Below are 25,501 nucleotides of genomic sequence, written 5' to 3' on the forward strand. Positions count from 1 at the left end.
TCAGGCTCTGTCTCTTCTTTCTACCTCTCCGCTTCCATCTTTCCCTCTTTTTCTTCTTTGTTGTGTCTCCCCTTGATTGAGGTAGATTTTGGGGTTGAATGTTCCTGAAGAATCTAGTGAGATCTACTTTTCGCTTTGTGGTTGAGTAAAGGTTTGTTAAAACTATCTTTTTGTCTGCAGCCTAAAGAAGAACAGCAGGACGTATTTCTACTCCAGTTTCCTGGCCTACATCTTTGGTCTGGGCCTCACCATCTTCGTCATGCACACCTTCAAACATGCTCAGGTACGTTCTGTGAAGATCCCTGTACTGACCATTTGAACAAGCCTTTCTAAACTGCCTTCCTCAGTGCGATGTTGCAAGAGAGAGAAAATCAGAGGGGACGGGGCCAAAAGTAACGGCAGCCAATCCCAGGAATCATTTTGAAAAATGCTAGACGAAACTGTGGAGAGGTGAGGAGCAGGGAAAACCTGAAAACCAAATACATTGTGGTGAGACTAGACAGCCCGCGGTGGACAAATTGTCACCAGTGTACTGCGCAGACATGCACCACACCCCGTCCTTTAATGTAGACTTTGGCAGAACTCTGAGTAGCCTAAGAGCCTCAATTCACAACGGGAATGGACGGAACTCTCGAAGTGTTCTTTGTTTCCTGCATTCTGTCTTTTATTTTTAGAGTGGAAAAGCATTTCAAACGTAATTTAAACCACCGCTGTGAAACCCAGTTTGACGAGAACAATATATTAAAGCCTCCATTTGTGGATGTGGAGGATAAAAATGTCTCATTTACATCAGTTCGTATCAAGGCTGCCTCTCAGACGTTTGCTCCTTTTTGACCAAATAGCTCCAGGATCTAAACCCAGCACATAAATGGGGAGCTGAAAGTTCCTTTTTGCACGTTACTGTTTGTGTTTTCACTGCATCTGGAGATGAGGATCAGGCAAGTTGGTACCGTAAAGGATCAGATATCAATGATGTGGTTTAAGAAGCAATTTTAACAGATGAGGAAATATCATGCAAAACGAGCTTAAATGGCAACAGCAGATCAAATTTGTCCTCTAATCTTCGTTCACACTCTACCTCTCTCCTTGTGTCTTGTTGGCACGCTCCATGTCTTCATCTCGCTCTTTAGACTTGTCGTGAAGTGAAACTACATATAACTTTGTCGTAAGGTCGAGAAACATCACAAGCCGCGTCCATCCCTTGTCTTAATGTTGCGTCTATTAGCACCATTGCCTTTTTACCAGGTGAATGAAGCCGTGTACAGGTTGTTGCAGCCATGAGTTTCTGTTTGACCCAGTTACATTCAACAGTGAAAAACCCCAGCGCAATAAAACGGGGCTAAATATGAAATATTGGCCAGTTGTCCAATAACAACATCATCATCATCAGCCAGACTGTATAACCTCAGAGGAGGCTGAACCGCGGCGGTCGGCTGGTTGTTAACCTGCTCACCTGTCTGTCTGTCTGTCTGTCTGCCTGCAGCCCGCTCTGCTCTACCTGGTCCCAGCCTGCGTCGGCTTCCCCGTCATCGTAGCACTGCTCAAAGGAGAGCTCACAGAGATGTTCAGGTGAGTAACCGTGGCAGTCGCACAGCCTCACGGATTCAGTTTGTCTGAGATCTGATGTTTAAATGGGTTTGTTTTTTTTAATTTGGAAAAAATATCAGATGAAAGACTGAAGCCACTGGAACAAACGCAGTCATCTTACATTTCAGGAACAGTCATAAAAGTCTTAAGTGAGAGAACAGGAATATATGATTGGCTGAGAGAGTTGTGATTTTCAACTGGTGAACCATTGTTGAGACTTATAGGTGTCCTGTTAATTGTCATGGCAATGATATAATCTTAAGATATAAAACATTTTCTGAAATATGTGAAAAGTTAAACATTTGCTTTTATAATATAATAATCTACTGTCTTATGAGTATACAGTCGGGTTAATTGTAATAACTGATGTTATGATCTGGAGGGACCTGGGTTTATTGAACTGCAGCTTGCGGCTGATTGGTCCCGAAATCTTTCTCTTGGGATTTTTTTGTTTCTCTTTTGAAATAATTTTCTGCAGAATCAACAGCTGAGGCCTCTTTTCTGTATGAAAAACAAAAACAGGAAACGTGCTTGAAAATAAATGTTCTAGTTTTTGCAAAGTACAGAAAAATGGTTCCTGTTGTCACATTTTACGTCAACGGTATTTCTACAGGTGAAAAGCCTAAATAATAAATCTTTAATATTTTTAATAGCTGAAAGGGAAGTAACATCTTCAGACAACATAACCTGTGAAAATACAGAAGGACAGTTGTGCAAAATCCCTCCCTTCAGGTTCACTGTTCACCGGCTGGTGTGAACATCCAGCAGCACAGGTGCAGGGGGAGATGGTCCCGAACACTTACTGATGCAACGTTTCAGGTCCTCATCCGTTAAACCTCTGTCCACAAAAAGTTGATACACAGACGACAAAACGACAGCGTCACCTACAGCCTCACCCGTCATCCCAAACAGTCGATGTGCTACAGTAAAGAGGTCGGAAACGTTGCATCGTTACATTTCGGGAGCTTGTAATGTTCGATGTGGACTTCAGACTTGTCTGTCTTTTTCTCGTCCATCTGTCTCGTCTCTCCATCCTCCTCACCACTGGGACATCTTTGATTGCCGGCTGCTGACATCTTCCTCCAGGCCTCATCATCCCCTTACCCGACGCCTCCGTCCGTCCTTCCACTCCATCGCTTGCTCTCCTCATCTCTTCCTCTTTTTTTTCTTTGCTCTTTTCTCCTTTTGCTCCTTCAACACCTCATTTCTTCTTTCTCATTTTTACCTCTCTGGTCTTCCCCTTATCCTCCACCCTTCTCACTTCTCCAATATTTTGGCAGTAGATCTCTGTAGTAGCTTTTTACATTAGAATTTAAGGTAAAAACTTAACACATTCTCTTTCTCTCTCTTTTCCTCTTCCCCTCTTTTCTTTTAAAATTTTATCCCCTTTCTTTCCCTTCTTAACCTTATGTTTTTATTTACGTTTTCATATTTTCTCCTCCATGTCTCTCTTTACCCGTACATTCTGTCCTCTCTCTCCTCCCTTCCGTCTCTCCATGTCTTTCCTTCCCCCCCCCCCCCCCCGTCTCCCCCGTGGTTAGTTATGAGTCGTCAGAGGAAGTTCTCCCTGGCTCTCCCAGGCTCACTTCCTTCCCAACTGTCAGCGGCTCGCCTGCCAGCCTGGCTAGCTCCATGGATGCCATCTCTATGGCGACAGGCTCCTCCCCCCGCCGCCGCCGGCTACAGCCCACCTCCATGTAGAGGCCCCGCCCCCCTCTCTTTACTCTCCCCTTCCTGTCTCCTGTCACCTGGGCAGGTAAACGAGTTCCATCGTCCATCCATCCTTTCGTCTGTTCACCTGTCGCTCCGTGTGTCACCAACAGAAACTACAAGCATCGCTCCGTCAGTTTGAGCTTGAAGATACGAACAAACTGGTCATTTCTTAGTCACTGCTGTTTGACCAAATGTGAGGGTTCTTTTGTCAGAGTTTAAAAAGTTGATATAGGCCAATATATCACCAGCCGGGGGTTGTGGGGGGAGGAGACACACACAGGAGACATTTGGGGATGCAACAAAGGTCGGCAGTAGTCGAACCGGTGGGTCGTTGTGGGTCTACGGTCAGAACCTACCCTTAGTGTTAAATCACAGTTCGATTGCCTGGACTTCTGCACAAAAAATACCCAAATCTAATGTGAAGATTTCCATAAAATGTGCTGATCTTTTCTAAAGCAGCCTTCTCCATACAAACTTGAAATTTGTAGCTACACTTGTACGGTAATCCAACGGGTACGTGATGGTGGTAGTGAAATCTGCAGCCTCTAGGTGGTGCTTGCAGGGCTCTAGAGTTTTGGTCTGTTACCATGGGACAGTATTGACTGCAGGTGGTTTCAGGACTCTGTGAACACACACAACGCGCTCTTGACTCTTTGCGTCTTGTTGACACTGAGAGACACCGGGTTGATGTGTTGGTCTCATCTACGAACATACGAATATTCAGTTAATGGAAGGAGCAACTGACAGTTTTATCTTTAGTGATCAGGTGGAAATCAATGGATTGTTGCTGTTTGTTGAGGTCAGTCACACTGAACGCTCATCCTTCGGTCTGTGCGTCCTCCCTCCCTTCTCCAGGTACGAGGAGTCGTCCCCTGAGGAGGCGGGGGCTAAAGAGGACTCGTCAGAATCGGAGAAGAAGGACCAATAGCATCCATCGCTACACCCCACCACACACCACCACCCCTTCAAACACCTACATCCGGCCTGCTGCCACCATATTTCACTGAAGCCCCTCCCCCTCCCGCCTCTCCAGCTTCCAGTTCGTTGCCGGGGGAAACGGAGCTCGTGTTGCCAACGTGTTTGTCTTTGAAAACCATGGGAACAGCCGCTGGTCTCAGTGGTGCCAGCCGTGGTGGTGTTTATAATTAAAGGTTGTTTCGTCACAACAGTTGAGACTCGGTGCCTACCATGATTCCTCTGTCTGTCTCTCAGCTGCACTCACACAGGAACACCAAGCCTCCGCGGCTCCCGATTTTAGAAGCTTTCCCCCAAAAAACCTCCACAAAGCGAGAGTCCTGTTGGATTTATTGTCAGTTCATGGAGTGAGACTTTGTCTGGCAATAAATCAGTGGAACCCGCCGCAGCATCGCCAGATCTGATCCTCTTGTGTGTTTGCAGCTTGTCGGCTCAGATAGACCAGGAAACTGTTACACTTCCACTGTTCGAAGGAGCGCTTGGTTTATCCTTTAACGGCCTCAAAAGTGGAAAAAAATCACACGGTAAAACAAGCGCCTCTGCTTTCTTTGTGTTTCCTGGTGTATTTGTCGCCAGGCCGCCGTTCGCTCTGCCCTCTGCTTTCCCACGTCAGTGTTTTCTGTTGCTTCAGGTATGTTTTACTCAGTTTTATTATTTTGTGTGAAAGGCCAGAATTTTAAGATGAGAAGTTCCAGTTAAAAGTTTTGATTGTATAGTTATTTGTTCATTTGTCAAAGCTGTACTGTGTTTACACCCACATATCTAAAATAACGAGTGTACGTGTGAATCGGCTCTCTATCCCAGCTGCTCACTGGGAAATAAATCTCGCTTATGATCAGGCCTGTGGTGTTAATATGGCTCCAAACTCAATCCCGCTGGGACCATTTTTCTAAGGTTGTTTGCTGCTGCAGCAGCTGTAGGTCACATTCAGTCATGGAGGTTCGTACGAGTGGCCGTCGTTTAGACGTGGAGTCAGTGACTGGAGGTCCACTGACATGAAAACCCTCAACATGATGAAAGGATGATAAAACAGTCCAGCCTGTTTCTATCACTGCTTTCTTTTTCTTTTCTTTTCTTTTTTTTAACTCTTCCCGCCCAGTAAATTCTGCCTCTGCTTCCCCTAAAACATGATTGTGGTGCTATTCTGTCAGCAAATGTTCAGACCCAAACCAGTCTGAACACTTTCTGTCTGTGGCTCTCAGCTCTGAGCCCATTGGTTCCTACTGAAGACGTAAAGCTTTAAAAACACCTCACAAATATATAGTTTTTTTTTTTTTTTTAATCTCTAATTTCCTAAAACAGCTGGAAACTAGTTTTTAAGAAACGGGAGGAAATCGTGCATTTGATGGGGACTATTTTCAGGGGATTTGTTGACATTAAGAAACATAGAATATCACTCTATTTATTCTTTAGAGGGTGCAAGTGACTTTGCCTGTTTTCGCCTGTTTGATTCATATCCATACTTACAGGCTGCTTTAAGATTTCCTGGTGGTTTCAGTTCATTTCTATGAAAATCAACTTGCAGAGATTTGAAATCTGTTGCTGCAGAGAGATTCTCAGTGTGTCTACTTTCAGTTTTATTTTTGCGTGATAGCACAGTGCAGACTGTGAATTTAAACAAATTGTTGCCAGGATGCTGGAAATACATTGAGAAATCAAACACCACTGGACTCATTAGAAAATGAGTCCAAATACAAAATCTGGATAAAACCATTTTATTAAAACAAAAAGACCCACTGGTATTGTTCATTTGTTCAGACCATATGTTGAGCTCTGAATATTAACTGTTACTCCTGAAAGACAGTACAGGTGTGAATGTTTTATAGTATTGTTCTTTTCGTGGATAAATAAAAGTTAAAACGATAGTTTTATAGTCAGAAAGCACCCAATGTTTCCTCAAGCTCAGCTCCTCTGTTAGTTGTGAGTTGTGTGACCGGACAGAGCAGGTGAGCGTTTACCCACCTGCGTGAATAAAAGCTTGGCAAAAACCATACGTACAATTGTTTTTCGGTCTTAAGGTTCTGGCCTGTGACGAGGAGGCAGACTCAACCTGCTCTGCTGGACACTCCCAGTGCTCCCAGTCTTTCTCAGACCTTGTTTACGAAGAGGCTGCGAGGGGAGCCTCTTCCTAAATAAGGCCCCCTCATCCCCATAAGCTGTGAGGACGAGCCGAGCAGACCGGTGGTTAGCGGATGCTCTCGAAGGCATCCTTAAACGGCGGATCTGATCTGGGATGGAATCAGCTAGTGTTTTGTCAGATCTGATGGTTCACGGTCGCCATTACAGATCAACATAAAATTATTCTGCAGCTGTTTTGCTAATTTATCGATTTCAAGTCATTTTTTTGGGCCATAAACTCCAAACATTCCCTGGTTAGAGCTTCTCCACTGTGACGATTTGCTATTTTTCTCTGCTTTTGTTCCATTGGAAACTGAGTTTATTTTGGGTTTTGGACTGTTTTTTTGGACCAAACAAGACATTATGTAGACAAGAGAGAATGAGTCTTCAGATTAATTAATCAATAATGAAAATATTAGTCAGTTGCTGCTGCAAAATTATGCAGAACCTTAGTTTTCCCGACGGAGAAACTGGCTTCTTTTCTGTTTTTCTGTGTTTCTCCTCGCTTCAGAAAGCCATGAAATCAAAGACCTCCAACCAGGAGCACATTGAGTTCCACACCAGATCTGACCTACAAAGCCGCATCAATAATGAGACCAAGAAAACTTGCATTACGTTTTTGTCCTCATGTTTATCCCATAACTCTGCACATTATCGACGCTCGCGGTACATCTGCTGAAAACCCTGGTCCGGCCTGACAAACGTACGGAAACGCGCTGTAGCTATCCAGTAAATTCGCCGTTGACGATGTGCAGTCATTTCGGTCACTTGGACGTATTCTCCTTCACGCCTCTCCTAGCACAGGGGTGCGAAAATCGATAGTCCTATACGACTGAGCTCTAAGATGTAAGCCGGGCTTTGGCGGAAAAAGTCTGAATTTATAGCTAAATGTCAGAATTTGGTATTAAAAGGCCCCTCGAGCAATTCAGTGCTACACTTCCACAAAGCCGGCTGACTCACAGGAGACCGATTGACCCAACAGTGATCAATATTGAAGCAGCAGAAGCCGAAATATTAGTGTTTTTTTGTTTTTGTTTTTTAATTCACTAGTTAAGGTCAAGTTTTTTTTTTTTAAAGCGCTTGAAACTACATTTTCCAGCAGGCAACTTGATAGACATCGTTATACCACCGTTTACATAGGCTGAGTTGGACTAATGAGTAAACTGATCTTTATGTGTAAAAATGGTGTGTTTTTTTTTTTTGTTTAATTAAAGGGGATTTGAAAAGTACCCGTTTATATAGAAGAGCCGGGATTTCGTGACTAAAAGGGAAATTGGTTCTTTTTGCCGGGAGATTTCTTCGAGCAGAGTCAGACCTGTAAAGAAAACCTGCCATTTTCCTCATGACGCCGACCTCGGGATGTCCCCCGTTCCTTCCGGTCGGGCCGTCACCATTTACCGGCGTCTTATCGTTCGCGTCGCGCCGTGACCGCGCGGGTTCACCCGGAAGCCCGCCGCTGGGGACAGCTTGACGACCCGGGGATGTTCCGTTTCTCACGGTGCGGATCTCTGGGCCGTTGCTCGGCTGCTGTCCTGGCCGGACATATTCAGCCTCACGTTAATTCTTCCTGATGTGACTGATGTTGACGCTTTAATCGAGAAATGCAGAGTTTTGTATTTTGATGTAAGAAAACAAAAGGCTCATCTCATTTTCACCTCGGGAGTTCCGTGTCCCCTCCTTTGAAACATAATGCGTTTTTCTTTCTTTCTCTCATTGGCTGTATTTGTGCAGGAGGCCGTTTTCACGTCCTCGACCGTGTCTGTTTTGTTTGAAATAAACTTTTTGGTGTTTTGACCACCGTAGAGAGAAGCACAAGTCTGAGTCGTCTGCCTCTTTCACAACCAGATCCAGGGTTTCCTTCCTCGGCCTGAGCCGCAGTTTGGGGATTTTTAGGCTAAGTACGTGATTATTACGAACTCACTTAAAGGAAGAAGACATTTTAATTAACGAGCAGCAAATCAAAAATGTTTTAAGTGACCCTTTTGCATGACGTTGGCTCGGTTCATGTGTTTTTGAGTCATCCAACATTTTACATCGGGACAGTTTCTATCCACCCAAGTATTTAGTCGAGGTTTTCCAAAGGACACTTGAATGTCACTGCTTAAAGAAAGCAGCATATTGGATATTAATTTGTATGTTAACTGTTGTTATTTCTTCAATTATTCAGTAGTTTTAAGGGCAAACGTGAGTTTTCGGCCATATTTCAGCGCAGAAGACTTTTATTCTGAAAACATAATAGCCGGAGCCGTTATGAACACAGTTCCGGCTGCCGGTGCAGACGGAACAAAACAGACTCCGGTTCCGTGCGGGAGCTCCTGTCCAGTCTGGTTTAACCTTTTAGTCCAAGATGGGGGAGGCAGACGTGACGCTGAATCAGACCGACGAGAAGCCTCCGGACGCGGGGCTGGTTCCAGGCGAGGACTCGGTGGTGTGGAGCCACGAGGTGGAGGTCTGTCTGTTTCACGCCATGATCGGACACAAACCCGTCGGTAAGAGACGCGGCTAACGTTAGCATGCTAGCTGCCCAGGAGCCGTTAACGGCTGCTAGTTCCGCCGCTTCAGCCGAGTGGTTCGCGGACCGGGGACCTGGAAGTGCCTCTGAAGGGTCCCGGTGAACACCGGAAAATAACGTTAGTTGCGCGATTTGCTTCGATAATGAGTGCGAACTAACGACCCCTCGCTGCCACCGAGAAGACAACCGCAGCACTAAATCAACCCTGGAGCTAAACTTCGGGGAATGAACGAAGAGTGAGGACCGAGCCGCGACCGGCTTTATTTCTCCGTTAACTCCATCCAACGGAGAGAAGCGAGGAGAGAAACCCCCGACCACGGCGGTGTTTGCTGTGACTCGACGTGTTTTCGCTCGGGTATCTAAGTGTGTCGAAGGTGAAGGGGTCGGGCTACTCTCCGCAGCCTGTGTGTGTGTGTGTGTGTGCGTGTGACCGCCAACGGGCCGCCCGGGACAGCGGGGGCTCAGGCGGCTGGCAGCCTGCTGACGGGTCCGCTTGTGGAGCCGTGCTGTACTTTCATGATCAGCAGGTCGTTTTCTTTGATCGATCGATCGATTGTTCGGTTTATTAGATGTCAGCAAACAGCGAAATAACAAATCCTGCTTCTTCTGTTTCTGAACAAAAATCAGAAACTTCCCAACGTTTCGAGCTTTCTATCATTAAAAAGCCGAGGAACAGCCGAAGCTGGTACTTTTGGCCTTTTTTCTAAAAAAAAAGAAAAAAAAAAGACTTTAACTCTTAATCATTTATCAGAATCGTTGCCATTAATCTTCTGGCAGTCAACTTATTGATCGACCAGCTAATCACACCAATCGGGGGGGGGCGAAGCTGCCATGTGTCCTGGGCCGGACAGATCAGCATAATAAATCTGACCTTTTGACCATCTGCAAACCGGGCAGTCATTGGACGCCTGCACCACCACAACATCTGACCGTGGCAACGCTTCAGCGGCTTTTTGAGTGGAGCTTTGGGCACAGACGTGGCCGTGGTCCCAAAAGCCTCGGGTCGTTGCTTAGCGGCTGGTTCGTGGTAGTTTTATCAGCTGCTCAGTACCGGCTGGAACGATCGGGCAGGTCAGAAACTTTCACCTAATTGTAAGGTCCTGTCTCGGGGGGGGTCCCGTGTCTAGTTTTAGTACCGTTTGGATTCACTTATTAATGTTCTCGCGTGGTGCATTATTCCTAAACAAGTAGTTTTTGCGCTTAATCGAATGACCCCACTGCAAATCACGACTTTAAAAGGCTGGCGGCAAAAAAACCCACTTTGCTGCCTGTTTGTGAAGGTTAACTGGCAGTGACGAAGGTGCAGATCCAAAGACTTGCCTCGGCCCAAGTCTGATACCATGTGCAAGTACGTTCATGTCTTGAGTGCTAACTGGAAAAAAACGGTACACTGGAAATATAGATGGTGTGTGTACTGGGACACGGTCTAACTCTCTCCGTCTCTCTGTCCAGGAGTGAACCGTCACTTTCACATGATCTGCATCAGAGATAAGTTCAGTCAGAACATCGGCCGGCAGGTTTCTTCCTCCGTCATCTGGGATCATCTGGGAACCATGTACGACATGCAGGCTCTGGTGAGGTTACGCCCGAACACACCGTGTGTCTTTTCACGCTGAGCGGACTGCGTTCATCATTTCTGACTGAGGTGTGTGTGTGTGTGTCTGTTATGCAGCACGAGTCGGAGATCTTGCCGTTTCCAAACACAGAGAAGAGTTTCTCTCTGCCGGACGACATCATCCAGGAGGTTAAAGAAGGTGAGACATGATGTGATTCACGGACTCGCCGTCTGTCTCTGGCTGCAGGTCTGGCAGGTATTTTAACATCTTTCACACTAATAATTGCCGAGATGTGAGGATGCGGTGCCGTCGCTACGACAGGTGAACAAACGTGAGCTTTTCTAGTCTCTCCTGGTTTTCATGTACGGCCTCACTTACTTATTCTCCGTCTCCGTGGACCGTATCCCCAGTCAGGTTCTGGTCTCGTCTGCAAACCAGCCATTTATTTGGTGGTGGTGTGTGTGTGTAGACATGGAGGTTGTAAGTGACAGTGTCTTTTTAGCCACGTTAACGCTCTGGCTCCAGGGACGCCTGTCAGGATGAACTGGAACAGCTCTGCTGATCCCCTGACTTTCGCTCTAGCGCCACCATCAGGTCAACGTTTTAATTTGTCCCAATACTTTGGTTTATGACCTGCTAACTGCAAAACTGCATGGCTGTAGTTTCTTAGTCATGTTTTGATACAACCACCAGGAGCCAGCATCATCACAAAAGGTTAAATCCTACTCACAGGGACTTGAAAGGTTCGTAAAATAGTGTGTCTGTGTCTCTGTGTGTGTCTGTGTCTCTGTGTGTGTTTGTGTTTGTAGGGAAGCTGTGCTCAGAGGAGGAAACCAAAGAGGAGTTCAGGATGGAGAGAGAGCCTCCAGCTACACATGAAGAAGGTACCAGTCTTCCTGTCCTCTCCTCTGTTTCTTCAGTGGTGTTTAATGGCAGATGAGGCTCCCTGGCAGCTGGATGCACGTACCATCCCCCGTTCCATCACCGCTGCCGACCTTTCTCGCATGTCACGTCTACGTTTGCCGCTTAGCGGTCTCCTTCTCTCCTGCTTTTGCTGGTGCGTTGCTGCGTTTCTCTGTGCTTTGCCGCTGCCTGTTGATCAGTGTGACGGTGCGAAACCGCCGGCGGGACGTCGTGTTTCGTGCCCGTGTGCGCGCACGGGATAAAAACACTCACAATGCTGACAGGGAGCAGAAACTCCACAGGGGCCCTTCGAGGTAAAAATGCTGTGGCGAAAAGCTGGAGAGCCAGGGTGGCGTTTCACTCCTGTATTAATCCGTTTATTTACTCAATGAGTTGACTCTGTCTTCGTTTCAGTTCTGCTTTCCAGGCCTTAGCCACTGCAGGCATATAGCAATTGGGGGCACGGTTCACTTTTATGATCCAATCTCACAGACAGGAGCCTCAAACCAGTTAAAGAGCGTCTGCTGAATCTGAGCTGAGCCTCACGGGGGTTGTTTAGGTTTTATCCCGAGGTTCTGTGTTGATGTGACTCGTTTCCTCGCTCTCTTCAGGCAGCAACTCGTCGGTGAAGATGACGGAGCGAACGAGCAGCAGTCGCGACAAGGAGAGAGAGCGGGACAAGGAGAAGGGAGGGAGCGAAGGAGGAGGAGGAGGGAAGGAGGCGGAGAAGAGGAAGAGGAGCCGGGCGGCCGAGAAACTGCTGTCGTCTTCCAACCCAGCGAGTCCGGGAGGAGTCAAGAGGAGACGCACCTGAGAGACGGACAGAGTGTGTGGGGAGGGGGGAGACGGAAAGAGAAGGAGGTGATCGGACTGTGAAGGATGAAAGAGAAACGAGCGGAAAAGAGGAGGAGGAGAAGAAGAAGAGGGTGCCGACAAACCTGCGAGCTCTGTGTCACGTGACCGTCTGCTGTCTGATCGCCATGCTGCCAACAGGAAACGGCTGGAGTGAGGATGTAGAGCAGGAAACGTTAACCTCTGTTCTGTTCCTTTATAGCAGCTCGCTCCAGGGCTTCTCCGATTGGCTGCGCTACACCTGTCAATCGGCATCTGCTGCCTCGTCCTGGCGCAGTTTCCATCATGTGATCGCGGCGGGAGGAAGTGACACGTCTGGACACCGCAGCCTTTCATTTTTTTACCTGTAATTTGATCATATTGTTGTCATTTTCAGTGGGGGCGTGGCCATCCTCACGCTTTAAAATCCACTTTTAGTTTCAGTTTGATTCACTCAGTCGGGGTCACTGGCAGTGATGAGCTTTGAGGTAGCCCCCCCCTCACTCACACACACACACACTCACACACACACACACACACACACACACACAGATTTAGTGTAACGCTCCTTTAACAACGTCAAAATCAGGATGGACAGTCTGAAAAAAAGGCTCCACATTCTTCCATTCTTCTCTCCTGTCAGAGCTTGGTGCCTGCGTTCCCCACAATGCAGTTCGGCCACTGACAGAGACTCAGGTGCGTTATGCTAGTAGGTGCTAATGTATCCTATATTATGAGCCTGTAGCCTGCAGCCGAGATGGGGGGGGGGCACAGAGGTCTGGTGAGCTCACTCCTCTCTCACTCCACACCCCCAGGTTTCTTTATTTGATGCTGACTCAGGTGACGTCACCTGGAAGAGCAGCAGTGAGTAGTTGCAAGGGTTTTTTTTTCTGCCCCGGGTCTGGTCTGTCAGGGAGGTTGTAGCAGACAAGACTAAGGGCTTAAAAAAAGACCTGCCACCCGCTGTGCAAGTCAGGAAACCATGAATTCTGTTATTTACAGCTGGGATTCTCCTAAAAACATGTTAGAACAGAACACCAGTGAGAGATGAGGCCCAGGGCTCTTCAGCGGGAATCCTCCCCAGGTGTCTAGACGGCGCTGTACGCAGGGCAGGTGCATTAGAGGTCTGTGTCATAGTGTGGAGTGTTAAGCCAGAGCAGGGGGTCAGGTTTTACTGAGACTAGAGACGAGACTCGGCTCACGTGAACGTCTGCCCGGCTGACGGAGAGCGAGGCGTCTGAGCGGAGATTCAGCAGGTCAGTCAGGGTCTGAAATGTGAAGCTCTTCAAGGTTGTAAACGTTTGACCGTGGAGCGGAATGCAACAAATAAATCGCAGCTTTCGCGCTTTTCCTCCGAAGCAGATGTTACAGCATTTCTTAGCAAAGTGTTCATGGGACGTTCAGACCAACCGTTTCCTCCTTGAGTCTGTCCTGTCGCGTTTCTCTGCGGCTCCACTTCGTTCAGTGACGGATAAACAGCGTTTCGGTCTCGGCAGACGCAGATGACAGGCTGAGCAAGTTGTCAGCTGATCACTAACGTCTTGAAACCATGAAAATAAAACGTTCCCTTTGATTTTTTCTTTTTTTTTTTTTTAAACGACGTGTTAATTTATTGATGGATGATGAGCTGATGTATGAGGCCGTTCGGCTGTTTGTGTCATTAAAGCTGAACTCAGATCAGTAACGTCTTGTTTTATTCTTCAACCGGCAGCAGTAGACAGTAACTAAAGTACTTTACTTCAGTAGAGCTTCGAAGTACTCGAGTATTTCCATTTTCTGCTACTTTTTTCCTCTACTCCGACACATTTCAGAGGGAAATATTGTTTTTTCCTTTAGTCTCTTCTACTGTATCAAATCTTAATCTGAATGCATTGTCTTTCATTTGTAAATATTATTTATGCAGCAGCATGAACAGCAGTTAAAAGCATCTCCACTTTGACCAACTACAACGTTAAAATGCTGTTGACGCAATAATGCATCAATAATCGATTAGTCGATTAATCGGTGCGTTTTCACAGTTGATTGACTGATTGAGAAATAATCAGCAGATTAATCGATAATGAAAATAATCATTAGTTGCAGTTGTAAATAATAGTGCTACAATAACCAGTAGAGCGCAGACCTCAACCAAAGCCAGTGCCAAACAACACACACCAGACTTCATTGGAAAAACTTCAAATTCTTAGTAAACGATCTGGATCTGCTCCTGGTCCAGGTCCCGTCCCTCCACCAAGTTCAGTACAAATCAGTTCAGTGGTTTTGTGTAAATCCTGCTGAGAAATGCACACAACCTCCCCGGTGGAGGTCACGCATCTTCTGCATCGTCAAACTTGGACTGAAGTAAAAGTACTGACTATTTCTACTCCTACATAAGTAAAGAATTTGTTTACTTCCTGCACCACGAACAGCAGGAGAGATGACAGGAAATGGTGTCACACATTCCTCAGAACGCTCTGTTTATTTCTGCCACCTGTAGGTTTACAGATTCTAAAACAAATGTTTAAAAAGAAGGAATATTTTAAAGCTCAAAATGGCAGAGGAGTCCTAAACCGGACCACAGAGGGAGGAAGGAGGAAGTGGATGTGACATGATTCCTAATAATGTAGGACTCAGTTTGATTTTCTTTGTCAGTGAAGACTTTCATGATTGGATCAGTTATTGATGACATTAGAGTGCAGTTCTTCATGTTTCAGAGAAAACCTGGTCAAAACCATTTGACTTTTTTTTTGGACCTGGCATCTGCCGAGCTCCTACCGGTGGCTCTACCAGGTGAAGCTGTAGTACCTCTGTGCAGCCACAGGGCGGCGGTGTCCGCCTGCAGAAGCTGCTCAGCTGCTCCTTCTGGGTCATTTCTTCACTTAATGGATCTGAATTAAGCTTCTGATTAATATCAGCTGAGAGACCTGGTGGTGAGAGGCTCTGTCTCTCTGTCTCTCTCTGTCTCTCTCTGTCTATGTCTCTCTGTATCTCTGTTTATGTCTCCTCTCTGTCTCCTCTCTGTCTCTCTGTCTCTGTCTCCCTCTCTGTCTCCCTCTCTGTCTCTCTCTGTCTCTCTCCCTTTCTGTCTCTATGTCTCTATCTCTCTGTCTATGTCACTCTGTGTCTCTCTGTCTCTATCCCTCATGTCTCTATCTCTGTGTCTATGTCTCTCTCTGTCTCTTTCTATGTCTCTATCTCTGCCAAGCGTGTCTCCCTTTCTGTCTCTCTCTCTGTCTATGTCTCTCTCTCTCTGTCTCTCTGTTTCCTTTATGTTTAATGCTGAGTTCCCTTCAGCGTTTCCTGCTTATTGAGTTGAGAAATCCTTTGAAACAGCATTTGGAGAATCACGAGAGGCTGAAACAAACCAGATTTAAGCAGCCTACCAGTCATTTTCAACAGTCAACCGTCCTTTTCCTTCTGGAGACACCGGAGGTGCAGCTGCTGCTTTTCATCCGCAGTTCACTGCTGCTGCGATTCAGCCAAATCTGACACGATGCTGCAGCACAATAACAACAAATTCAATCGGTTATTTCAGAAATGTGTGTTTTAGTCACATTGCCCGCCTGGCGCTCCCGCTGCGCTCCTTTTGCAATCTGGTTTTTAACAGCACAAAACAAGCAAACGTGTAAATGACGAACTTCAATTCCTGTTAACCTGCTGCGTCAACGTCTAAATCACGCGGAGCCACAAATAAAAAGCTGCAGCTGCTTGAAGACAGAGACTAAAATGGTATTGACTCTTCCTTAAAAGCAGAACGGCAGATTAGTCCTGCTCAGTGGAGCAGTTATACAGGAGAAAGGACACACAGGACATGTATATAGTCTATAAAAATCACAAAGAGAATATAGACTTAAATCACGTATAAGTGAATGGCAGATTGGAATTGATCTGTATGTGTGTGTCAGACGAGTAAAGGTCAGATAAAGGTCACAGTCAGTGGACAAACATTCGGTAATAAAGGTCTGAAAACTGCAGGAGTCTCTGGCTTTTAATGTCGTCGTCTCTTCTGCCAATAGAAAAACCTTCAGCCACATCGGCCTTTTATCCACGTGTTGTCTAATCTGAGAATAAAGGGAATTATATTTACTTTTTACAGGCTTTTAAATCTAAAAAGCCTCCAAATATAATATGTGCAACTAATTGCGACCAGTTACTCTTTGAAACGATCTATTAATCAGACAGTTTTTTTTTTGATTAATCGTTTGGTCTAAAAAATGTCGCCAGACTGTGAAGAATTCAGCAGAGTCCATGTTGATAATTTCAGGTGTTTTGTTTTGTCAGTACAAAACCCAAATAAATTCAGTTTGCTGCGACGCCGGAGTGAGAAAACTACGGTGAAAAGGCTGAAAGCACTGAGTTTTTGTCACTTTTGCTTGAAGAAAAATCAACAACTCTATCTTGAAATGATTCGCCAGGATCTGAGGAATCAGATGCGTTTGTAGCCGCCTCCATGCTACACACACAGGAAGCGTGGGAGCAAATAATTCACCCGTTTTAAATCCGAATCCAATAAAAGGATAAAACAGGCACAAAAAGTGGCACCAAAGGGAGAAATAACGAAGGAGAGCTGGACCCTGTTTACAAGGAGGAAACAGTCGCCTACTACATGAAGTAAAATCTATATGTCAGGTGATGATGGTGGGATAATGTGAACAAGAAGAAACAACGGAGTTCGATAAATGTCTGATTATCGACTAACTGATTAATCGAGTAACTGTTGCCGCTCTGCTTCTTTCTTCAGACCCCCCCCCCGGGTTCTGAATGCCGGTAGATGGTTGTGCGCCCTTGTGGTGGAACGGGGGTATTGCGGTCCGGCGGCGGCGGTCCGAGCGGACGCCAGGTGACGTCAATGGTGTGGTCTGAGACGCTGAGCTCGGGTGACGCCGCCGAACGGCCTGTCACTCGCCTGCCACAGCTGGGACAAGTTACCCGTTTCCCAGGTGACCCTGACCTCAGCAGAGGAGGCGACGGCGGCCACGCGCACGACCACCGTGGGACGTCATGTGACGCGGCCCCTCCTCAGCTCGAGCTCTTCCTCACGCTGCGACTTGACATCGGTCAAATGCTAAAAACACAGAGATTTGAAAAGAAACATTTGTCGGTTGGAGCCAGTGAAAGAAGTTTTTCCCGCTTTAGATCCTGAGGGAGATGCGAGAAGGAGCCGAGTGGTTTTGGTTTTCGGTTTTGGTTTTTGTTTTTTGTTACGAGCTGACGCATTGGGAGCTGCCTGAGAGAGACTGGATTTCCACAACGAGAGGAAGAACTATGTTTCCTTCCTAAAGATCTTTGAAGCGCCTGAGCTCTTTACTGGTCCATTTAGAAAATGTTGAGGGTGTGAATTGGTGTTTGCTCCTAGGAGAGAAGGATGTAGAAGAGGACAGAAGCACGAATGACCCGAGGAACAAGGGAAGGAGACGGTGAAGGAGGAGAGGAGGATGTAGAAAAGGACAGAGGGAAGAATGACCCGAGGGACAAGGGAAGGAGACGGGGACGAGGAGAGGAGGAGGTAGGAAAGGACAGAAGCACGAAAGACCCGAGGAACAAGGGAAGGAGACGGGGACGAGGAGAGGAGGATGTAGAAAAGGACAGAGGGAAGAATGACCCGAGGGACAAGGGAAGGAGACGGGGACGAGGAGAGGAGGAGGTAGGAAAGGACAGAAGCACGAAAGACCCGAGGAACAAGGGAAGGAGACAAGGAACGAGGAGAGAAGGATGTAGAAGAGGACAGAAGCACAGATGACCCGAGGAACAAGGGAAGGAGACGGTGAAGGAGGAGAGGAGGATGTAGGAAAGGACAGATGGACGAATGACAGGATGAGGAAGCAGGACAGGAGTACTGGCTCCCTTGTGGTGGGGGGAGAGAAAGGAAAGAAAAAAGTAAAGGAGGAGAGAGAAAGAGGAGAAGCTTAGTGGGACGAGTGTCAATCCAGCCTGAGAGAGCTGTCAGTCTGACTGAGAGGAAAACAGAACCAACGAGTGTGAGAACGAACGACAGAACTGCTGCTGCTGCTGCATGAATATTCATGAACCGCTGAGAGTTCCCAGCCCTGTGTGTGTGTGTGTGTGTGTGTGTGTGTGTGTGTGTGTGTGTGTGTTTTCACAGCGCTGCCTCGGCCATGTTTATTCATAAATCATCTCATGTTTATTCATACTGGATTATGTAAAAAGTAAGTAGGCGTATTCACACACACATCACACACGCACCCACTGGTCCTGCTGGTCAACCGTAACACACACACACACACACTCCTTTTGAAGGTGTGTGTGTGTTACCCCGGTTTGTGGGGACCCAGACCTGACAGCCCTCTGACACTGTGGGGACTCAGCTCCACATTTTAAACTGATAATTGTGGGCTCAAGACTTGGTCCTGGGCTTTAGATCCCAGTCAGCTTCAGGTTGAGGTTCCCGTCGGGGACTGACGAACGCATGAATGAATAAAGCGAAGTCACTGCTGGCCAATCATCGGCCAGATGAACGGACCGTCCCTCGTTCCCTCATTCACGTCTCCCTACACCGGGTGGGGGGGACTGTTGCCTGGACACAGAGACAATATCAAAACACCATCTCAGACTCGGGGAAATGTGATTGGTTGATGGACAAGGATGAAATCAGGATCGATAGCGTTGCTAGTTGTTGGTTGCCGCCCTAATTCTCTCTCAGCTCATCTTCGTGACCAACCCCATCAGGCCTCGCTCAGAGCCATGAACCCGAGTTCGGTCTCGTTCGGGGTTCGTTCGGTTCTTTGACTTCATCAGTGAAGTCAAAGATTGACAATGATTCATCGATTAGTCCGTCGAGAGGAAGTTAATGGGCAACTATTTACTTTCAGATGCGAGGTTTTGATGCTTTTCTTAGTTTTACATGAGAGCGAATGTAAAGGTGTTGTGACGTGTGAGACCTCGGTCTTGTGTGAGCGGGTCCGTTTTGTCTTGCATGGTTTTGTGCTGAAACAGTGAATCTATTAATCAGTTGGTTGACAGAAAATACATTTTCAACAGTTTTTAAACTGTCATTTATACGGTACAAGGCCAAACATTTTCAGTTTCCAGCTTCGACATGAGATCATGTTTTCCCCTCTTCTTCCCGTTTCCGACCGTGGAACAGAACGGGAGGCCGAGGTCGTCCCATTGGGCTCTAGGCTCGTTTAGAAGATGGTTTCCTGCGCTGTCCTGTAATTGCTCATTGTGTGGTCAGGCTTCGAGCCAACAGGTCCAGTAAGAACTAAGGAACCATGAAGAGCAGTATCTGGAAATGATTTTCTTGCCGTTCACGTCGGCTGGCTCAACTCAGATCGATTCTGAGGCTCGCGCTCTTTGGCCCCAAAAGCGTCGACCCCCGAGGAAGTTTCTGGGCACTTTCATTACTTACTTACTTCCTTACTTGCTGGACTTACTTTAAAAACCGTTTGTACCAGTGTCCCCTTACAATGAGCCGTCACCTGCGCTTCTAGTCCTCTCTCGACCGATCGCAGGCCATGTTACCGGGAGGTCGCGCGTGCGGCTGAGTTGACGGGGTTCTCCGCTAGGCCCATACCTGATTCCTAAACACGTCACGCCATGATGAAAGATAACCCCTGGAGATGCACTATAACGTTCAAAATCTGACGTTGTCAGAAACCGCACGCAGCAGCGGTGGAAATACGAACGGAAACAGCTGTGCGACAGTTGGACATGTGACTGCCTGGAGCCTTTGAAAGCAACGATCATTTTGCAGAAAAGTGACTGAAACACTGAAAAATTCAAGTATCGTCTTAAGTACTTCTGCTTCAGTGTGTGTTCGGTGTGTGCTGAAAACATGATATCAGGGACCTGCTTTTGCCTTATCGTATTGAATTTGGCAGAAAAAAAAGAAAAAAGGAACCGGTCCTCGGAAAAAAGAGTCTCGTGGGTGGTGTCGACCTGCAGCTCTGTTAAAAGTCGAACCTTTCCCCCTGGACGAGCTCGTGATGTTTTCACCCACTGCTGACTCACTGAAACTCTCCGGTTCTCCTCGAAAACGCCAACATCCTCCGCACGTCTTCCTCCTCCTACTTCTTCTCTCTCCGTCTTACCTTCGACCCTTCCACCATCTGGATCAATCTGTCCCTCTGTCCGTTGCTCATCCTCCTCTCCTGCAGATTAGCGATGCTGCTTGCCCAACCGGTCGGAGACAGGAGAGATGGGGAGAGAGAGAGAAGGAGCGAGAGAGAGAGGGACGCAGTGACGGATGGGAATCGAACCGAAACCGAGGGAAACCCTAAGAGTGAAGAAGCCAGCGAGGGAGATGAGAAGAGGAGCCGGGATGTCCTCTGACGAGCCGGAGAGAGGACCTGGGTCTGACATAACATCTAAAGTCATCAATTATTCTCCCCAGGTCTCCTCAGGGACATTAAGAGACTTACTTAGGACTTCATATTCCAGTCAGGCCATCACAGAGCATTAGCAGCTCCTTGGCTTCGCGCACCCTTTGCCCCTGGCCTCCTGTCTACAGCCGGGATGAAAGACCAACAGAACCACGCTGACTTATTGTTTTCCTTAAAATGACAGTTCAGGTGTTTGGGAAATACACTTAAGTCAGATGAGAAAAAGGATCAGTTGAATCTCTGTGGACCAAGTCCAGAGAGAGGTCCAGCGCCTTTAGCTTAGCTTAGCAAAAAGGCTGGGAGCAGGGGGAAACTGTTAGCATAGGAGAAAAAAAAATCCGTCTCCCAATAAAACTAAAAGTCTGTCTGATTGAGATTTTGTTCGGAACGGAGTGTAGAACGATCTTTATTGTCATTATAATCAGGCGCAGTGACATTTTGCGTGGCGTTGCTGTGTAGGTTGAATAGAGCAAATAAAAAGTGGCACCGGAACCTCTCGCATAACACAGGGTCACTTCTTCCCTTATTCACATAAGAAATAATAAGTGGCCCGGCTCTAAATATTTTTCAAAGAGTGATTTAAAAAAAAAAAAAAAAATTATGTTTGCAACCACAACTGCTCGACCACACGAACGTGCTCCAGCCTGAAAACGCGTCTGAGGCTCAGCTGTGTCGATTAGCTGTCGCCCGCTGCTCAAGAACCGTATCCGACTTCCTGAAAGCTTTTTGGATCCGGTCCGTCTCTGTCGGGAGCTCGGCGCTCACACCTCACACCGGACGTCGCGGTCGGCCCCTCCGGGTACGCCGACATGAGGAGCGATGTCACGGAGGCTTCCCGTCGCCGACGCGATGGGATTTCTTCTTCGGGTGTTGTGTTGGCGTAGCTGTCAGGCCTGAGACAGATTTAGATGTTTCTCTTGCAGTTTGTCCAAAAAAAGAGTCTGTCCACGCACACGCGCGCGCACACACACACGCACACACACGCACAAAGCGCTCATTAGCCATGTATGGTGTGTGTCTGCCAGAAGTCATTTGTTTGTCTTTAAGCAGCTAAACTCCCTTTTATCCTGCTGATAATAGAAAGATTAGCATCTCAAAACCACAAAAGAGCTTTTTAATCAAACCTCAGGCTCTCACACACACACACACACACACACACACACACACACACACACTTAGGGTTCCAGGCCTCCTGTTGTGTAGCGTGCGTTGATTACAAAGACAATCTTGTGTGTGTGTGTTCGAGCACTGGCTGGTAGTTAACACATTAATGAGTCAAACAGCTGATGGTGTGGTTGTGTGTTTACATGCTGTGTGTGCGTGCGTGTCTTTTAGCCGAGATGCTAATGAGCAGAGCAGCTTTAGAAGTTAAGGTTTCAATCTGCTCCATTTTGACTCTGAGTCATTCAGTGACTTTAGAGTCACTGGAGAGTTTCCATCAGCATGAACTTCCGCCAGCTGATCATTTAGAGCTGGTGGCGGTTAATTACTGGGTGTCAGTGGGCAGCAGGTCCCGAAAGGCCCCAATCTACACTGAAAGTCACTTTTGCCACACCTGATTTTTTTGATTTGCTCTGGTCAAACTCAGAACCTAGAGTAAGGAATACAGCTTCTCGTTACGGCAGCGTCACGTATCAGTGCCAAGCTCTCAACGTACCAGCAGGGAGCCCGTTGGGATTCTTTGAATATACAGTGTCTTAAATACAACGAAACAAAAAAAAAAAAACCTCCTGTCTGCACCTGAGTCGAGTCTGAATGAAAAAGTCTTAAATCTTTAGCCTGATAATGAGACCGAGTTACCGTTTTGTTAAACTAACTTTTATTCATCATCCGATTAAGTGTTTATGGTCCAATCCGGGTCGGAGTCCATTCCAATACTTATATTTACCTAGATGTTGATTAAATGTGTAGGCATTTTATTCTGTATTTATTCAACTACGTGTGTGTCATGTGTTTATGTTAATCTGTCTTTGTTCAGCTCTGTTGTCCTTGTCTTTGTTGTATGTCCATGTGTGTCTTCCTGGACATTGTCGTTGTGTGTGTGTATATATTCACTGAGAGAAACATACTTCTGACTCTGTTCGTGTAAGACTTACACATTCGACACGCCCTTTTTTTAAGGAGCTATTTGATCCAAATGCAGAAGTTCCTGATTCAAATCCCTTAAATCAGTGAACCTGAATTACTCATAGGATATCAGGGAAAGTTTAACTTGGAGAATGTGATCATCTAGTGGGGACTGAATCCGTAGTGTGAGCCCCTTTAGCCGGACAACGCACAAGTTTCATTTCGGCCTGTAACATTAGCTAGTGAGCCGATGTGACCCGCTGCCGGCGACGTCTGTCATTCTAACCCGTGAAAGTGATGGTCAGAGCCGGCTGAACGTGACAAGCTGCTACCTGGGAGCTCCCTGTGTCTCGGTTTGGAAGTGGAAGTCTTTTCCTAATGGCAGCGCTGACGTCACTTTCGGTCGACACAGATGCCGTGCTAATGATTGCTAAGGGCCGTTAGCTCAACGTTTGTGGCGCTGATGAAATATGTTGATCGAGAGCTTTTATTTGTGAACGGCCCCTTAACACCTGTACAGCTGCGAACAGGTCATCCGTGCCCCTTTTTGAGGCAAGTTTCTTTATTTTTTTCCCAAGTTTTTAATGGATGCAGCCGGGTAGCTCCCTGACCGTTTAGGAAGATAAAGTCTCCTTCCTTAATCCCACTTGTGAGCTTTTGCATCCCCGGTTGACCTCAGTATCGGGAGTCAGCGAACTAGGCTACTGTTACTTCTCCTCATTAATTCAGAATGGAGGAATCCGGTGATCCGTCCATCCAACCGTTTTCTGTTGCTTGTCCGGGGGGATCCAGAGGCGATCCCGAGGCCCAGCCACCCTACAGATGACACTCATTTCGGCCGCTTGTATCCACGGTCCCCTTCTTTCATTCACTACCCAAAGCTCGTGTACAGATGAGGGTTGGAAATTACGTTGACTGGTAAGTGAGAGTTTTGCTCAACTCCCTATTTTCCACAACAGTCCGGTACAACCCGTCACCAGTCCGGCTCTCGACCTTATGCTCCGTTTCACCTGAGCCCCAAGATGAAGTACCTGAACTCCTTCTCTCGGGGCAGAAACTCGCTCCCAACCCAGAGGGAGAAATCCACCGTTTCCCAGCAGAGGGCCTTTGGCCTGACACTTGGAGGTCGTGGCTCTCATTCCCAGTGCTTAACACTTGGCCGCCAAGCGCCCCAGTGCGTGTTTAAATTCACGGTCTGCTGAAGTCAACAGAACCACGTCAGCTGCAAAGGGCAGAGAGGCAATTGCGAGGTCACCAAACCAGACACTCTCCTCCCTCCCGGCTGTGCCTTGAAGATCACAATCGGAAAACCCCGCCGGAGCCCAACACCCACTGAAAATGTGCTCGACTCCGTGCTGAGAATATGGGCACAGTTCTCACTCCGGTTATATGAGGACCGAATGACTCGTAGAAACCCATATTCCTGCAGCGACCCCCACAAGACCCCCCATGGGACACGGTCACAAGCCAAGTCCACAAGACACCCAGCAGCCATCCGAGTGTGAAGAGCTGGTCCGCCGTTCCAGGACCTGGTCTGAATCCGTGCTGTGAGCCATGTTAATGACAGTATATAATGTATTCTACCCCTGAACAAAGAGCAGCCAATTATCCCCGGACAGCGCTGGAAACCGAACAACACGGTAAGAAGAAAACCAAGGAAGTGCTGCGTCCTTTTAAACGGATTATGTTTTGTTTTTCATTATTAACGACCGCGTTCAGTCTACAACAAAGAGCAGGAATCATTTACATGAATAAAAACCAGAGGAAACAGCCTCACGGGCTCTCTGGTTAACATGAGTCACAGCTGACTGAGATTTCATGCTTGGAAATGTGTTTGTCTCTGTAAGACTAATTGGGACGAGACTAATAAAATCTGCACACACACACACACACACAGTCCCGTCTCCATGACTTCAGAGGACATTGCACGGACTTGATTCATTTCCGCGAGCCTCGCTCTAACCTTAACCATAACTACTACTAGCCCGACCTTAACCTCAGCCGAACCTTAAAACATCCCTTCACCTTAAAATTGAAAGATTTACGTTATGGGGACAAGGGAAAACTAGTCCCCGTAATGTGACTGTGTAAACAGATTTGGGTCCCGACAACATGAGTAATACCTGGACCACACACACACACACACACACACACACACACACCAGCCTGGGTGTTTGCTCTGACACCAATAGTCATTGATGCAGTTCAGGATTTATACAAAGACTTGTAGAGTTTGTCTCATCTACCAGCTGAAGAAACAAAAAGGAGGCCCCCTGTGTGTGTGTGTGTGTGTGTGTGTGTGTGTATGTGTGTGTGTGTGTGTGTGTGTGTGTGTGTGTGTGTGCGAAAGACATAGAGGTTGGTGTCATGATTTGTATGGTTGTTTTTCAGACAGATTGTAGCTTTGCATCACTATTTAGAGCAAAAAGAGAAGGTGTGTGTGTGGACTCGAGACCTTTCAGACAGTAAACAACTCATTCATTATTCAAAACAAGCCTCTCTCTCTCTTCTCTCTCTTATTTCTCTCTCTCTCTTTCTCTCTCCCTCTCTCTCTTTTCTCTCTCTCTCTCTTCTCTCTCTTATTTCTCTCTCTCTCTTTCTCTCTCCCTCTCTCTCTTTTCTCTCTCTCTCTCTTCTCTCCCTCCCTCTCTCTTCTCTCTCTCTTCTCTCTCCTCTCTCTCTCTGTTCTCTCCCTCCTTCTCTCTTCTCTCTCTCTCTCTCTCTTTTCTCTCTCCTCTCTCTCTCTTTTCTCTCTCTCTCTTCTCTCTCTCTTTTCTCTCTCTCTCTTCTCTCCCTCTCTCTCCCTCTCTTTTCTCTCTCTCTTCTCTCTCTCTCTCTGTTCTCTCTCTTCTCTCTCTTTCTCTTCTCTCTCTCTCTTTTCTGTCTCTCTCTCTCTCCCTCTCTTCTCCTCTCTCTTT

At 47.0% G+C, this 25,501-nt stretch overlaps 2 protein-coding genes across 3 annotated transcripts in view; both read left to right on the forward strand.

Moving 5' to 3' along the window:
• hm13 (histocompatibility (minor) 13) overlaps positions 1–5,113 on the forward strand; it is an 18,022-nt gene extending 12,909 nt beyond the window's left edge. For both annotated transcript variants that reach the window (XM_040153815.1, XM_040153816.1), the window contains 3 exons: positions 181–283; positions 1,484–1,569; positions 4,156–5,113. In XM_040153815.1, coding sequence (XP_040009749.1) covers positions 181–283; positions 1,484–1,569; positions 4,156–4,228 — 262 coding nt within the window. In that variant the 3' untranslated portion in view covers positions 4,229–5,113. The remainder of the gene's footprint in view (positions 1–180; positions 284–1,483; positions 1,570–4,155) is intronic.
• Positions 5,114–8,323: 3,210 nt separating this feature from the next.
• Positions 8,324–13,875, forward strand: LOC120804380 (MRG/MORF4L binding protein). The gene is made up of 5 exons (XM_040153819.1): positions 8,324–8,882; positions 10,358–10,479; positions 10,578–10,659; positions 11,271–11,345; positions 11,976–13,875. Exons 1-5 carry the CDS (start codon positions 8,741–8,743, stop codon positions 12,176–12,178), a joined length of 624 nt encoding a protein of 207 aa, XP_040009753.1. The 5' UTR covers positions 8,324–8,740; the 3' UTR covers positions 12,179–13,875.
• Positions 13,876–25,501: the final 11,626 nt, after the last annotated feature.

The sequence above is a fragment of the Xiphias gladius genome, chromosome 18, assembly GCF_016859285.1.
Source record: "Xiphias gladius isolate SHS-SW01 ecotype Sanya breed wild chromosome 18, ASM1685928v1, whole genome shotgun sequence".
In the NCBI taxonomy this organism is placed as follows: Eukaryota; Metazoa; Chordata; class Actinopteri; order Istiophoriformes; family Xiphiidae; genus Xiphias; species Xiphias gladius.